The sequence below is a fragment of the Myotis lucifugus genome, unplaced genomic scaffold (assembly GCF_000147115.1).
Source record: "Myotis lucifugus unplaced genomic scaffold, Myoluc2.0 scaffold_8, whole genome shotgun sequence".
Classification (NCBI taxonomy): Eukaryota; Metazoa; Chordata; class Mammalia; order Chiroptera; family Vespertilionidae; genus Myotis; species Myotis lucifugus.
Window position 1 is genome coordinate 7,013,204 of NW_005871056.1, and position 16,733 is coordinate 7,029,936.

At 44.8% G+C, this 16,733-nt stretch overlaps 1 protein-coding gene across 1 annotated transcript in view; it reads left to right on the forward strand.

The window, feature by feature from the left end:
* The window catches only part of EPHB1 (EPH receptor B1), a 277,930-nt gene that overhangs the window by 208,691 nt on the left and 52,506 nt on the right, over window positions 1–16,733 (forward strand). Inside the window, exon 9 of the mRNA XM_023749311.1 lies at window positions 6,757–6,879. Coding sequence (XP_023605079.1) covers window positions 6,757–6,879 — 123 coding nt within the window. The remainder of the gene's footprint in view (window positions 1–6,756; window positions 6,880–16,733) is intronic.

Below are 16,733 nucleotides of genomic sequence, written 5' to 3' on the forward strand. Positions count from 1 at the left end.
CATAGCTGAGTATGAGTAAATGAGGGCCTTTGGGGGAAGGAGGCAAGGCCCCAAGGTGCAAAAGGTGGCTGTTTTCAGTGGGTGCTTATTAAATGTCAAACAAATTGAATGAGCTAGATTTACCCATGTGTCCACTGCTGGCTCTAAGCCAGAGCCTCTAGCAACCATGTCAACTTAGTCTTGAGCTCATTGGCTGTGGCTCTCATGTTCCTGGCAGGATTTCAATGGCCCAGAACCAGTGAGTCTTGCCTAGAAGGACATGCATTCCCTGATCATTGATACCAAAGAAGCAGGAAGATGTTAAACTCTTTTTCCGGGAATACCTTCCTCAATAGCTAGTAGACTGATCCACTTTCCTTCCCCCAGACACATACTAGTCAATAACTGTGGTTTTTAAGAACAAAGGGTGACAGTGTGGTGAAACCTCCAAACAGAAGGTGGAAGGAAGATGGTCCTAGGATCGACTGCTCTTTAAACTCGTTGCCTACCCTGGGGCTCCCCTCTTGTATTCTTCCCCGAGCCCTGGCTGAGCACCCAGGATCTCTGCTCTTTCGTGGAGAAAGACAACCACCCATTGTCCTGGTCTCAGGCCTCAGAAGCAGGTAGAGCAAACTGTTTCTAGGGCCCATTGACCTTTCCTGGCAGGTTCAATCCAAGAAACCGCTGGATCTTCAGCCCTTCACATCTACAGCTTCAACTGCCACCCAGGTGCCAGTCAAATCTAAACTCCAGGACCTGTCTTCTGACTCTGTTTCCATTCTGTTTTATGACTGTCTTCTGAGCACTTGTATATTTCATCTGTGCATTCACAGTCCAAAACCACATGTGCCAACTTCCTTAACAATAGGGTTTCTTGCCCTAAGTCCATGACCTGGTTCGCAGGACCACTTCATTCTAGATGACTTGGCATTGATTTGAATTCTTCTTGTCCCTCCCTCATTGCCCATCTTTAGTTGCTCACCAAGTATGTGACTTCTTCCTTTGAAATTTCTCTTGTCTCATCTTCCGTTCTCATGGTTGAGTCCTGTTATCTCCTACCTGCATGATTGCAACAACCTCATAGTTGTCTTCTCAACCTCCAGTTCCTCCCCGACAATGCATGTGAATGCTGTAGCCTACCAGCAAATGTACTCCCGGATGCCGTGCTCAGTACATCCCTCCCCTGCTGATGGAACAGCTGTCAGCTCTGTGTGTCCGACGACAGCGTTCCTAATGCCTTTGTTTGGTAATCAAGGTTCTCTTGTGCTAGTACATCAGCGCTGTTCCACTTGAGTCTCCCCTTCTCTCCACATTCAAGCTGGGCACAGTCTCCTCACTCCAGGAAATGGCAGTCCTCTCTCTGAGCTGTGCCTCATGACACTCCAAGCTTCTCTCTCTCCAATGCATGATCATGTGACTTGTCCTGCTAAGCCTCTGACCTTGAACACTGACATTCACAGCCTCCTGCTTTCCCTGCTTTCATCAGCATTCACAGCTTATTTCTAAGTGTGACTCTTACTAGACTCTCCAGCACCGTATCCCAATTCTTTCATGTCTCAATTGCCCAAAGAACTGCACGAGCTGTGTTTTCCCCGTAACTCCCACAGTCCTTAGAGCAATGCTGTTTGGGTGTCTAGTCAGTGCTGAGAAAAAATGAGGGGTGCTCAATGTATTGAGACAGAGGATTGGATGAAGTCCCCTCCAGGGTCTGAATTTTATATGCAGTTCCCTAAACTGTTCCCTCTTGTGCTTAGATATCTGGACCAGATTTAGGTGAGTCACGAAAATGACTAAATCTGGCCTGGATTCAGAGTAGGAAACATGGAAACACACTTCCCTGTTTTCCATGACTGTGAAACCTATTGGGACACAAGATATCAGTGACTGAAAATACCCTAACTCACTACCTCTCTAGAACCGGGCTGGTATTGGGCTCTTCCTGGCACCCCTGATGCCTCCCAGACAGCCATGCCATCCATGGACCTAACAGATGTCCATGGTTCTGATGTTGAACTTTCTGAATGCACACGAGGGCCGAAGAGGAGCAGTCTTCTCCTTCCGCTTGTCATCCCTAAATGTCACTACTCTTTGGAGCTGGCCCTTTCCCAGCCTGCTTCTGTTCTGCCCTGAAAACCTGGCACTTGTAAACTTGACAAGTGACCTTTTAGAATCACCCCACACATCTGCCAGCATCCCCAGAATTTGTCCCAGCATCGTCACTTTTGACAGCACCCTGATCTAATGAGGCGGGGTGTCTGGCAATGGCCAGGGGTTCCCTCTGCTTCAAGGACTTCTCCATACCATGCAAGAACACTCTGGATCATGGCGAAGTTATTTCTCCCCAAACCGAATATATTTAAAGCCGTGGTTCATGTTTAAGATTTGGCAAATCTCCCAGAACTATGGTCCTTTAAAGCTTTAGGCAGTCTAGGCTGTGACCCCAGCAATAGCATAAATGGGTTTTGAGGTCAGAGAACAAACATCTACAAATTAGATCTTTAATAGAAACTGCTAAACTAGAAGATCATAAAATTTAAGATATTTTCCTCTGTCAAGGCACTAACAATCAGAAGTTTAGATCCATACACACCAGTTTTGTGCCAAAGGTACGTGCCCTATGTTTAAAAATGACCAGAAACTGTAAAATGTTATAAATATAGAATATTAACAATAATAACGTGAAGCATTGGACAGAGCATTATAAAACGGCCTTATATGATCTCTCTAGATTACATTCGATATTATGATTAGTGCCACTAATAATATTTCCCCAACACTCACAATCTGAGAGCATTTTCTGAGCCCCATCTCCAAACATTTGGCGCTGCCTGACTCGGCAGCTGACTTGAATTCCTTGTTCACTGTCTGGTGATTCATTGCACTAAATACCACTTTCCTGATAATTAAAAACTGCTCACTGGCAAGTGGGAGCAGGAACAGGCTGATGCAGGATTTATGCAGAAACGCAAAATGAGCCGAAAGACAAATGACCTGTTCTGCCCAGCTCAAGGCGTTCTTTTCTCTCATCATCATCTGGGACTTGAGAAAGGCTGGCTGTAACACAGGAGAGAGGCCTGGAGAGAAGTGTCACCCAGAGGAGACGAGGTGATGCAGGGGGAGCCATTAAGTGAGGTGCTCAGCCGCATCCCTCTTCTGATTTAGGACAGCCCATCGCCGCCCCAGCCAGAGGTTGTAGGCCAGGACCACTTCCTAGGTCAGCCCTATCAGACCCTATCAGAAGAAAAGCACTGAGTTTGAGCCTTTGTTAGACTTTGGATGTCAGTTTCCTTTCCTCAATGTAGCAGTAGGATCCTCAATTTCAGGTAAACAAGGACTGATCCCTACTGTTGCCTTGAGGCCAGGCATTCTAATTAACACCACCTCACCACTCCTAGGCTCCTTGCAACCTCTCTGCTTCTTGTGAAACAATCAAAACCCCTGGCCCCAGAATAGCAGCTGTGCAGGTACACACACACACACATTCACACACACACACACACACACTCCATAATTCTACAAGCCAGCAAGGTAGCGAACCTCTCTGCGAGTAAACTGCACCGGTCATTACAGTGTGAACTTTCTCCCATTTGTGTGCACTTAGTTGCCTATTACTGGCCTAAAAGAATCCTGGCACCATCAAGAAGACATGAGCCATTCCCTTCTGGGAATAGCTCCTTCCCAGAACTCATTGGGGCCAGTATCTGTAAAGCTCATTAACTGAGACTCCTTTCTCATTCATCCTTATATATGTCTTTACTTGCAAACCATTCATTACAGCACATTCTAGATTGTTTAATTAAGTTCCATGGAAGAGATCCTGTAGGACAGCTTAACATACATCGTTTCAAAGCCCTTGATCTAAAATAACAATGTAGTCATTTCTAACGCAGCTAATATAACCCTAAGTGGCTTATGTCCCTCACTGCCCACCCTACTTCGCTTTCCCTTCCTCCTCCCCAGACACTTTCTAGAACAATTTACTGGTAATCATCTCAGTATATCAGTTTGTGAGCCCACTCTGTACATCAGGCACTGTGCTAGGCATGTCACTTGCACTGTGGTTATCATCATCACCACCCCAGAGGGAGGTGTTATTCCCTCCATTGGCAGAGGAGAAAATTGTTAGAAGAGATGGATATGGACTAGTTGCGTTATACTGGGTTAGTAAGAGTCTTTCGGGTTCTGACCTCAGCTCTGGGCCTCAGCATCTGGGCTCTCAACCTCCTCTCAGCACAGAATTTGGGGGAAATCACAGGTTGTTGACACTGGCTGTGGTCCCTTTTGCATTTTGCGTGGGTCTGTTGTATCCTCCTCTCATGCCCTCACCCCTCCAATGCACACAGGCTGACTTGCACCTATAGCATCTGTTTCTGTTGTGTGTTTTTAATTCATTGAGGTAACATTCATTAATAACACTTAGAAATTTCAGGTGTATAACAATTCACTATCTGTATACTCTACTGGGTGTTCACCACCCAAAATCTAGTTTCCTTCTGTTACCATATATTTGACCCCCTTCACCCAATTGACCTAAATGCTCTCTCTGGCCATGGAGCCTCCCCACCCACCTGCACAGCAGGCCAAGCAGCTCCAGCCAATGACTGATGGGAATCGTGTGGTAATAACACAGCTCCCTCCTCTACGGGGTGGCCCAGCTCTGAAGCATATGGTGATTTATTTCCGGGGTTTCCAGAGCTTCCCCAGGGGTCCCCAGAGGTTCCCAGGGGCTGAAGCCTGCTTCAGTTCCCCACAGTGGTAGTGGCTTGAGAGCACACTCCAGAGACTGCCGTCCTTTCCTTCTCACTTCCCCACTCACTCACAGGGACTTCTTAGGATCAGGGCCCAGATAAGCCACTTGCCTTCAAAATCTTTTCTCAAGTGTTGCTTCTGGAGCTGCTTGTCTGGCTTTGTTAGACACTTTCAACCTGTCCTCGATCCTCCTTCCTCTTCACTTGTTCTCCCTACCAAATGAGAAAGAGATGAACCACCACCCTTTTTCCCCTTCTCTACTGTTATTAAAGTAGAATTTCTCCCTCTCCCTCTCCCTCTCCCTCTCCCTCTCCCTCTCCCTCTCCCTCTCCCTCTCCCTCTCCCTCTCCCTTTCCCTTTCCCTCTCCCTTTCCCCATATCTCTCCCTCTCCCCATCTCTCTCCCTCTCCCCATCTCTCTCCCTCTCCCCATTTCTCTCCTGTCTCCCAGGGATTAGAACATTCTAGTATAAAGGTGATCTATTTGCTGTGTCCAAATTTCAGTCAACAGATTCCAAAGTCCATGTTGTCATCCTGGGTTTCCAAGGAGCATGCTAGGATGGTGTTGATTGTCCTAAAGCAGGCCTTCCCGCGTGCTACCAGTGATTTTATTTAATGACTGGGAATAACCCATCTTTCAGAAAAAGCAGTTCCTCTGAGCAGGGCACCTGGATCTCTCTGGCTTTAAAGAAATATCCCTTTCAATACTTTCCTCTATTTTCCTTCTCCCTCTGGATTATACTCTGGCATTTTGATCCTTGAATGAATCGGTGACCAAGCCAAACTAATTTGAGGAAGCTGTAGAGCAATCTTCAGAAGATTTTTGGATGAAAATGTCAAAACTAAACCATGTGTGAAGGGCTTGGAGTCATTCGAGGATAAGCTAGAGTGGGGGATGCAGCCCTGAGGGGCAGAGCTCAGGGAACCTGAGGTCCAGCCTGTGCCTTGGGCCCCAGTTGAGGGCATAGAGCACTGTGCGTTTCCAGATCTGCCTGGCCTGCTAACCGGACCCTTACATGACCTTGACAGCATCAGTGAGCAGGGAAAATGCCTCCTCTTCACCAGGACGGGATGCTAGACTGTGTTGGTTAGCTTTCAAAGCTTACCCTCCTACTACATACCACCACCATGAAAACAATCTCCATACTTTGCCTAATGACACAGCTAACATGCTGAAGAATTACATTGTGAATGAATCCATTTGTTTCTTGGGTTCCATTTCCTGTTTTTGTCCCCTCTCTTCCACTTTTTTAATCCATTTTTTCTGCAGTGACAATTCTCTATTTATCTTGCCACTGTAAACATCAGTGACAAAGTCTATATTTCTTTATATGTTTCTCATTCACCATTTTATTCGTTTTTCATACTTCAGTGTGTCTGAAAGCAGGGGGGGTTCAATTACAATTTTTCTTTCATTCCACCTCATTTTTTTATGTAGACACTGCTCTTTTCTCTATCAGTATTTCCTGTGCTTCCCTTTTCGGATTTTCTCTTCTAGTAGACTGTCTTGGTATTTATATCTTGAGGTTTTTCCAATAGCAAATTCTTCTTTTTTTAAATCCATCCTCATCCCTCTTCCAGCCCTGGACATAGCCGTCAGTAATAACCTTAACGGCGGCCTCCACTCAGGAAAGTTGTCAAGTTGATAAATATTGATATCTGCCCTACCATTTTACCACCACTTTTCCGCTAATGCGTTGGGTTGGCATCAATCAGCTTCCTTGCCTTCTGTGAGCGCCCGGTAAGGGAACTGGTCCTGATCTGTCACTTATAAATAATCTGTCCCACTTTTCATCAAGAGCTCAAATTCAGAAGAGAATATGGAGGAGAAGGAGAAGTAGAGGACAGAGAAACAGGCTAGCGTGGCCCGGAGGGAAGGGAGATGGTGAGGCCCAGCAAGGCAAGGAGAGGCAGCCTGGTGTGCAGGAGAGACCCCCCAGCCACACCCTCACTGCTGGGGACAGCAGCCTGTGCTTAATGACCACCGTTCCTCTTCGGGATGTTAACCCTGCTTATCTCCTCCAACAAGGCTCCCCAGGGATGAAGATCTACATTGACCCCTTCACTTATGAGGACCCCAACGAAGCTGTCCGGGAGTTTGCCAAGGAGATTGATGTATCTTTTGTGAAAATTGAAGAGGTCATCGGAGCAGGTATGGCTCTCCCTTCCCCTCGTTTCTGTTCTCTTGGTGTCCAAAATCTTCTGCCCACCACTCTAGGTGTTCTCTACCATCTTTCTCCCTAGGAGATGAGTTTGGCCATCTGCAGTGTGTTTCTAGGGACCTTTGGGGGACCTTGATCATGGTGGCCATGTTTGGTGTTGCAGAGAAGTCAGCTGTAGTTTTAAAAGATTCAGAAATAGCTCTGGAAATGGACCACCAAATTCAGATAAGGAAAAAGATGTAGAGCGCTCAATTGAGAAGACTTTGAAAAAAAATAGAAATTTTTAGAAAGCTGGACCTAGTATCCCACTCACTGACAATGACATCTCCATGCCTTTGGGCCAAGATTTCTTCCCATGCATTTAGTTTTCCTTTCCTACATGCATGCATTTAGAAACAGACCATGATGGATTAAAGAGGAAGCCCTGGATCCAGAAGAAAACTCACCCATAACTATATTTTCTACAGAACATCTATGATATGAATGGTAACACATGACAAGTTTCACTCCCAAGAAACATGTGTGCGCTCATCCATCTTACTGCTGGGAATAAAAACCCAGCCTTACAGAGAACTAACTGCCTGAGATGCTCTCAGGAAATCTACCTAAAGACTGATCCAGAATTTTCATCTTCCTTTAATGGATTGGTAGTTAAGTCAGTTTGATAGTGAACCCAGCCTTATTAATGTAAATGAGCAAAATATCCCAAAGTATCATTACTTTATAAGTAAAATCTTTATTGTCTCCTCTGCTGCTGCTTTTGAGTATTCTTAAAGATGTGTTTGCTTCGTGTCTTCTTTCCTACTTTTATTTTCTTCTACAACATTCTTTGTCTTTTCTTCTTTAATTTGTATTAGCCATTGTTTAAGCTCTCACCACACTTATATGCTTCAGTCTTTTTAGCTCCTATGTCTTTATTCATATATTTGAAGAGCCATGGAGTTGCCTCTTCCCATAATATTTTATATTTTAACTCCATGAAATATGTCTAGTCAAAGTCGTACAGACAGCCACTTCATATATTATCTTTAGGGGAAAGTCACTGTTCTTCCATTCACTGCCTCCCTTAATGCACTGAGGGGTCAAAAAGCCATCTGTGAAATTGGAAGTCGCATTTGAAAGCTTGCCCCATTAGGCCGCCATTTTCATGCTCTGGTTTTCCTCTTAAAGAGCTCTAACCTCATGGCATCACTGTGGTGGGCGCTGGCACTCTCACAGAGAGGGCATGCCACTCTCTTCCCACCAGCCCCTCAAGAGTTCCAGCCGGCTGGCTATGATCTGATCCACATGAGTCTATACATATTTCCCGTTGACTTTCATTAAATATGTTACTGAACCACGACTTTCACTTCTGTGCAGATAATTTTCTCTTCCTCCTTAGACACTGACATACTTAAGGATCCTGCCTTGGAAGGCTGGATACCAGATAAAGTGGAGTACTCTGAGGGACTCAGATTTCTCCAGTAAACTTGAAGGAGTGTTGGCGAGGTGGATGTTCAGTCCTGCACCCTGTTTCCCCTACATTATTAATTGTGGTTGTGTCATGTGGTAATGGTGCTAGTGATTTTAATGTTGTTATTTATGTCATGTGCTTAGAACAATGTGTCCTGGGCTGCATTTCATCCCAGAAAGCACACATCAGCCCCATTCCGCCTTTGTCAGGGGAGGAGTAAAAAGCCTTCTCACTTATGATCCTGCCAGGGAATTATAATGTTGGGTGAGCTCACCAACTACTGGAAGCCTGTAAAGGGGCAATTGATGGCCTGTTTTATCCGTCACCTTCAATTTTTGTGTAGCCTTCGATGACGTTTGTGTATTCTGCACAGAGAAGCTCAGGCTTCACGTGATACTGGGGAAGGATTGATACATTTAGCAGTTTATAAGATTTCCAGTAGCTTGGGACAAAGACCTCTGCCTGGTTGCTGTTGACCACCTTCAGCCAGACACCCTTCAGCCAGACACCCTTCTCTTTGAGATAGTAATCCACTCTGCATGATTGGTGCCATTTTAACAGTGGACACTCTAGGTTGGAACCAATCTTTCTCCATTCTCCAGTTCTTTTTCTCCATTGCCCCCACTCTGGCTTCTCTCACACCCTGTCTCACTGAGATTGACTTCACTTTGTGCTAAAAGAGCTGGTATGAAGGTCAGGTAAAAAAAAATTGTAAGGCAAGATTTATACAGTGTAATTGGTAATATTTCTCTTAACCCCCTGCCAGATTTTGGAGCAGGGGGCAAAAACTGGGTTGCAATGTGGTAACAAAACATGAAAAGAAGAATCATAAGTCATTTGTCCTTCCTTCACTTGTTTCTTCTTCAGGCTCTGTCTGAATACGTCTTGCATGCTGGATGTGGAATTCCAGAGGTGAACAAACTGCTCTCCCCCTCATAGGTCTGACAGTCTTAGTGGCAAACAGACCAATAATAACGTGCTCAGTATTTTATGTTATTTCCAACACAGGTGTGTACAAAGTGTTGGGCCAACCTAGCAATGTTCAGCCTTATTCAAGGAGTGGGTTTGGGGATCAGGAAGATTTCACAAAGAAAATAATCTTTGGCCTGAGCTTTCACACAAGTAGCAAAAGTAAGTTTTTGTGAAACTCATGAGATAATGAGACAGAAGAGGAAAAGTTAAGATATCAAGAAGAAAATGCACATGATTTTCCAGCAGTGCTGTGCTGGTGTGAGCTTCATTACCTCGCAAGAGCCAATTTTGTGCTGTCTTCTTTGAGAGATAGATGTCTGCTTGAGGGTGGTCAGCAGCGACCAGGCAGAGGTCTTTGTCCCAGGCTGCTGGGAATCTTACAAATCTTTCCAGCCCCATGTTCAGTGATATCATGTTGGTCGCGTAACATCAGCCATGGTAGGAGTATTTACACCATGGGAATTGGCAAATACTACAAATCAGGGGTATTTGTTTCTTTGTTTTATGGAGAGCTGATAGCTTAACACTTATTAGCACACTCCCAGACTGTGCAAGGTTATTTCAAAGAATTTGCAAAGGAACCAGCCTGTGCCTGTTGAATTGGAGCCAGAGGAAAGGGTCATGTTTGTTGCAGGAGAGATTAAGTTGGGAGTGCAAGATCCTTATTCATTAAACATTGACTCTGTGCCTGCAACTGTAGTGGATCCCAGAAAATACACTGAATGCCTAGCAATGCTGTCCTGCAGGGGTTATTGTCTAACATAGACACATAAGAGGATAGCTGATTGAGAGCTAAGATGAGGGGCTCAGAGAAACATAGGTGGAGGTGGAAGGAGAGGCTTGGTGGCAGGGAAGGAGCCAGGGAAGAGGGACCTGGGAGGCTTTGGATGGGCTGAAACTCTGTGTAGCGCATCCTGAAAACAAGGAGGGAAGAAGGATTTGCTGAGGATAAATATTGAGCATTGAGGCTAGAGAATCAGGCTGAGGCCTAGAGACTCAGAGACTGAGGTATGGATTTTATTCTGTAGAAAATGGTGAACTCCTAGAGCTGTGGTTCTCAACCTTCCTAATGCCACGACCCTTTAATACAGTTCCTCATGTTGTGGTGACCCCCAACCATAAAATTATTTTCGTTGCTACTTCATAACTGTAATTTTGCTACTGTTATGAATCATAATGTAAATATCTGATATGCAGGATGTATTTTCATTGTTACAAATTGAACATAATTAAAGCATAGTGATCAATCACAAAAACAATATGTAATTATATATGTGTTTTCCAATGGTCTTAGGCAACCCCTGTGAAAGAGTCGTTCGACCCCCAAAGGGGTCGTGACCCACAGGTTGAGAACTGCTGTCCTAGAGGTTTCTGAGCAGGGTGAGTGACAGGACTAAGGTGGGGAGATGAAATTGATTTATGCTGTGTTTGGAGTGGACTAGCAAGGGGTGATGGGAAAGGGTCAGTACAACCTTGGAGGCATGGAGACCAGTTATGGGGCTTTGCCTGGAGAGGGTTTAAGATAGCAAATGCTGGGATCCATGGTGGTAAGGAAGGCTGCACAAAAATAACTAAACTGGTCTAAACCAGAATGTATCCAATCATGTTGAATGGAGTGACTCTTGGGTTTGGTGACTGGAGTTGATGGGGGAAACGTGGCATGAAGAAATGCCATGGCCAGAAATAAGGGGCATCAGATTAAACATCTTGAAAGGAGAGGAAGGCTGCCTGGCCCCCAGGGTATGGGAAGTGGTAGTTGTGCAAGCAAGTGAAGGCCAATAGAGTAAAATCTAGAAATTATGAGGTTAAAGAACTATATCAACTGCCAAAGAGTCTTCTAAAGTGTGGGAGGTATTAAATACAGGAATAAAATAGTAATTATGAGCCAGGTGTGATACCATTCAAGAAAACTGAATTATAACGACTCATTGTCGTTATGTAATTATTTGTTCAATACCCATCTTTCATCACCGGGCTCAACGTTCTGTGGGGACAAGGAGACATGAGTGGTTTCGTTAGTCTCATGCCTAGCCTAGTGTGCTCAGTTAAGTCTTTGTTGTATATGGTTGAATGAAAGTAGACCCTCAGGGAAAAATCATTACAGGGATAAGAGCTGGGTAGAGTTTGGGAGACTGGGGAGAGACTTGGGAGAGGTGGAGTGAGCTCATGGGTGTTCTGAAAGTGTCCCAGTGGAATGAAGGAAGGGCAGCCTTTCCTCTTATCCCTGAAGATAATGGAAAAAATTGATGTTTCTATCCAAAGGCCATCTGGTGCCTTTGGAGAATATCAGCTCTTTGTAACCATGAATCTGACTAATAGGAGTCATTTAACAGGTGAATTCCAATGCACTGGTTCATTCTGGCCATTTTGCTCAGTAGATTCACCCAGCGCATAAACCAGGGCTGCCATGTATGATTGGGCCCTACTGCATGGATGGCAATCCTGCAGTGTGTAAACTATATAACTATATGCAGCTGCCCTGAGTGTGACTGTCAAGTGCATGGAAATGTAGGTAGAGGTGTCACCAGGAGGTGTCATCCAAGGGAAGACATGCCAATTGTACTTTAATTAATAAACACATCCTCCTCTGACTGCAGCAGCTGCCGATTCAGCATTTCCACAGATGGCTTATTGTGAGGGAGAAGGAGGCTTGTGGTGAGAGGGCTGGGTGAAGAGATTTGGGGAAAGGGAATTTGTACAGATGAGAATGGGGCCAGCAAGGCCTGTCACCTCTCTCTTTGAAGAAGAGGATGGATTTCTTGGGGATGATTTGATAGAAAGGCCACCTGCCAGCCTTACTTTCTTGGGCTCATTCAGAGTAAGGGTGGGCAACATGAGGGTAGCCTCCTATTGGGTAAGAGTCACAGAAGGCAGTTTTAGAAGAGGAAAGCAAATAGATGTCTTCAGTAATTATAATTAATATGCTTGGCATGTACTGAGTACTCATCATGTGCATGACACTGGTCTACTAACTTTATAAACATTATTTTATTTAACCTTCATAATAGCCGTGTGTGTGTGTGTGTGTTTTGAAAATGGTGAGGGAATTAACATTTAGGGGATATCTTGCTTAAGGTCAGGCTGTTAGTTGAGTTGATGGTAGAGTAAGAATTGAAACCCAAATAGGGCTGATCTGGGTCTGGTGAACATAACCCTCATACCACCTACCACTTTGGTTATTGTTCTGGAAAACAGCAACTAAGTATACCAAGCCATTGCTGCTGATGGTAAATTCTACCCAGCAGTTTGGAATGCCAAAGCCTGTTTGCTGAGAACGAGGATCTGGTCCTGGAATTTACTGTGCCCATGTTGTATGCTGCAAAGATTATCCCACGTTTCCTGGGGACAGCATGTTCTCCCTGGAATATCTTGGTCCCATCATTGGGCCCACCTCTCCTAATAGGATCAGTTTTGTGCCTTAAGAAGGACAACAATGAAACCCAGTATGTTTAGCATTTTTAATTATCTGTCCTTGCTTACGTTAGGAAAATAAGTGGTCTATAGGTATGCAGTTGTCTAACAACCACAAAAAGCTACCAGAAAAGAGAACACTAGTTTGCTCTCACCATCTCAGTATTAGCTATTATGAACACAATGGCTGTTCCATCTCATTCAACTCCAGAAGCCTGGTAATGGGTACCTGGGGGACTCGGCCGAGAAGGAGGAATAGGGTTGTAATCAATTAGTAATGCCTGCCCTGAGCACAGGGTCAGGAGGTAGGGGAAAGCCTGCCATGGTTTTACTATCCCTGGTTCAGCAATAACCTACTTATCTTGCACAGGCTCGTGTAATAAAACTTGCTGGAAATTCAAACCTAGTTTAAATTTATTCTTTAAAAGTCACTTTTCTGGTGGAATTTTGAATTAGTAACTAGAAGCTCTGCTTTCCCCCTTTCCTTCCCCCTAAGGCAGTTTGTGACTTCAAAATGCTGCTAAAAAAAAAGAAGTGCAGTTGTGTGTAGATTCGCGCTACACACAGCCAACAGCTACTGCTTGAAATACCTGCTGGCAGGTTGGATGTTTCATTTTCAAAAATTGAAAATCCTTTCCTTCTGATTTTATATTTAATAGCTGAGGTATTTAATGCGGCTGCGCCTCTTTTTCCTCTTTTCCTCATTTTGTCAAGGAAGGTAGGAAAGGGGAACTGGCAAGCAGCTGAAACTTGTAGGGAATAATTTCACCGTCTGTCTGGGAGGACAATCACAGGATCTGGCTAAATGACTCTCAGCTGACAGCCTCCAGGGTAATTGTTCTCAAATTTGAGCCAGGCATCAGAATCCCCCGGGGGCATGTTAAACCCAAGTCACAGGGCCTCACCTACTGAGCTTCTGATCCAGTAGGTCTAGGTGGGGTTCAAGAATCTGCATTGTCTAATAAGGTCCCAGGTGATGCTGCTGTTGCTGGGCAGGAACCACACTTTAAGAGCCCCTGCTGAGAGCCACTGGCCACCAGACTGGCCTGAAGCTAGAGCTGAGTCCTGGCCCTGGGGAGGTTTTGCTGTAAGAGAGGCTCAAGGTCTGCTGCAAAGACATGTGCCAATCAAAGTCCAGCCAGTCCAAAATTAGGCTGACTGCAATTACTGTCAGTAAAGGCTCTGCATGGGAAGAATCAACCACGATCACTACCCAATCATTCCTTGTAAGCATCTATTTTAAATATAATGGTAATGCTTGATTTGTTGAAAATATTTTTTAAGGATGATAAATTATTTAAAAAATGAAAAGCGTATGGCCACGATTCGGAAACTCTTTATAACTCAGATTGTGGCAAATCAAAAAGCACCACAGACCTCAAGTTCCGGCCCTCCTTATAGGGAAGGTGTCCAAAAAGCAAAAAATAGTTTGTTAAGATAGTATATGGTCAAAGATCATAGGTGACAGCAGTTTGTTGGATTGTCAGCCACCCAAGGCCTTGGTTTTCTGTTCGTTACTAATAACAACAGTATGCCCATTGACTCCCACTCCTTATGAGACTGTGGAGATGCTAGCGGCCAGAGCCCCCAGACTTCAGCACCCTAGGCTTCTATGCCCAGACAGGGCAGCTAGACTTTCCCACTCCCCTGGCAAAAAGCCCTGCTGTGTCTCGGATAAACCTCCTCCAATTTCCATTAGGCTGCAGAAACCTACATTTCCTTCCGTTTCTCTTCCACCTCCATCCCCACTCCCTCCCCACATGTGTCTCCAACAGTCTGTGCTTTACAAAGCATGTTCTCACACACTCCACACCCTGTTAGGAAGGGCTGCCAGTCCATCACTTCTTTTTATTGTGTAGAGCTGAGCAAGCTAAGGCTGGGGAAGTGATGAGCCCAAAGTTGGGTATAGGGCTTGGCATAGAGTTCTTCTTCTTCTCCCAGCCAGAGTTGCCCCCAACTGGGCTGGGGACTGGGGAGGGGGGCACTTCATTACAGGGTGGAGCACAGCCTCTGAGTGAGGCTAATGGATTAAGTGACTTCTTTGCAGTTGATGCTTTGAAAACCTCTGGGCTTGGAGAACATGAAGTTATTTCTTTGCCAGACAGGAAAGGAGCTATGTTTACAGAATCACCGTTCTTTAAGCCACTGCTTTCCAGTGATTGCAGAGCGCATTTCTGAGAGCAGTAATGACCACCACCATTGTGACCAACCTCAGAGTCCATCTCTCCCTACCCAAGGAGAGCTTTTTTTTAAAGTCTTTATTTTTTTCAGAGCAGTTTTAGGTTCACAGCAAAATTAATGGGAAGAAACAGAGATTTCCCATATGTTTCCTGTCCCTACACACTCACGGCCTCTCCCATTATCAACATCTGTCACTGATGAACCTACATGGACACATTATTTTCACCCCAAGTCCATAGTTTACATTAGGGGTCACTCTTGGTGTTGTTCATTCTATGGGTTTGGACAAATGTATAAGGACTTGTACCCACCATTGTAGAATCATACAGAATAGTTTCACTGCCCCAAAAAGCCTCTCAGGAGAGCATGTTTTTATTTTACCATTTTTAAAACTATATGATGAGACACCCACACAGGATGTAATTAAAGCTGAAGTATGAGAAGCACTTAAAGATACATCAGCCACAAACACTAAACAGTGGGATAACATTTTCCAATTAGGAAAGTCATGTGATCCACACCATTCCATGCAGATAGAACTTTCCAAAGCCACACACTCATTGGTTTCTTCCTTCTTCCCTTCCTTCTCCCCACTCATGTCTATAATGCCTGTCCTCTGCATCAGTCCTTTGCAGTGAGAGGCAGCCCGAATGCAAGCACTGCTTTCAAAGGAACTCAAAAGATGTAGAGATAAATTCCAGGTATGCCAGAGCCTTTGGCAGTTTACTAACTAATCTATTTGAAAGATCCTTGGCTGGTTCTCAACCTTGGCTGCACTTTAGAACCACCTGGGCAGCCAGGCCTGGCTTTAGGGGCCTGTGGCCAGTGCAGTCATGCCGGGCCCCGTGCTCAGAAGGGCTTGCAGGTAGTTTAGTGCTCTGCTGTCACAGTCTCAAAGTTCTTGATAATTTTTGAACAAGGACTCCTGCATTTTCATTTTGCATCAGGCCTCACAAATTATGTAGTTAATCCTGTGGGAAGCTTTTCAATACACCCATGCCCAGGCTGCACCCAGACCAACTAATCAGAATCACGGGAGGTGGGATCCAGGTCTCCCAACCAACTTTGGGAACCACAGGAGTAGAACGGAAGTCCTCACCTGGGGTATTCATGTGTGTGTTGTGGGGGCATCAGACTCACCTGGAGCACTTTTCCAACGTTTGCACACTGATGTATAAAAGTTGATAAATTTCTTCCTAAATATTCTGGTGCCACCTGGCTAGCCAGGCAGGGACATCTGACCATGAGATAGTTCCACTGTGTTTGCTGCTCCCAGGATACTGAATTGCTGTGACAGTAACTGCATATAAACTGTTAAACGTGAACTGTTGGGGCACGGTGGTCCCTGGATTATAATTTCCTATCTACGCAACTCTGTTCCCTGGCACTGCTAACTGAGCATCCTACCGAGAGGCAAAAGAGGGGCGCAGACAACTCTTGCTCTGACTCACAGCTCTGAGGTTCAGGGCACGTTTTCTTTGTGCCTCAGTTTCCTTATTAGCAAAATGGACATAATAATATTCAACTCATGAAGGTGTTGTGAGGATTAATGAAATAAGACAGGCAAAGAGCCTAGCACAGTGTCTGGCACAATAAATATTGGTGTACTATCTCCTCTAGGAAGAAATATAAGCATGCCTTTCCCCTCAACTATGTCTTTTCACTAAAAGAAAATAGAACTTATTACTATGACAAGAAAGAAATACCAATATTCTTCAATTAGTATACTTATCAAATATGCAATTTGTATACTTATCAAATATTCATTCAGCTCATAGTTATTGAATACCTGCTAGGTCAAGGTGTCAGAGAGATGGATTTCATATA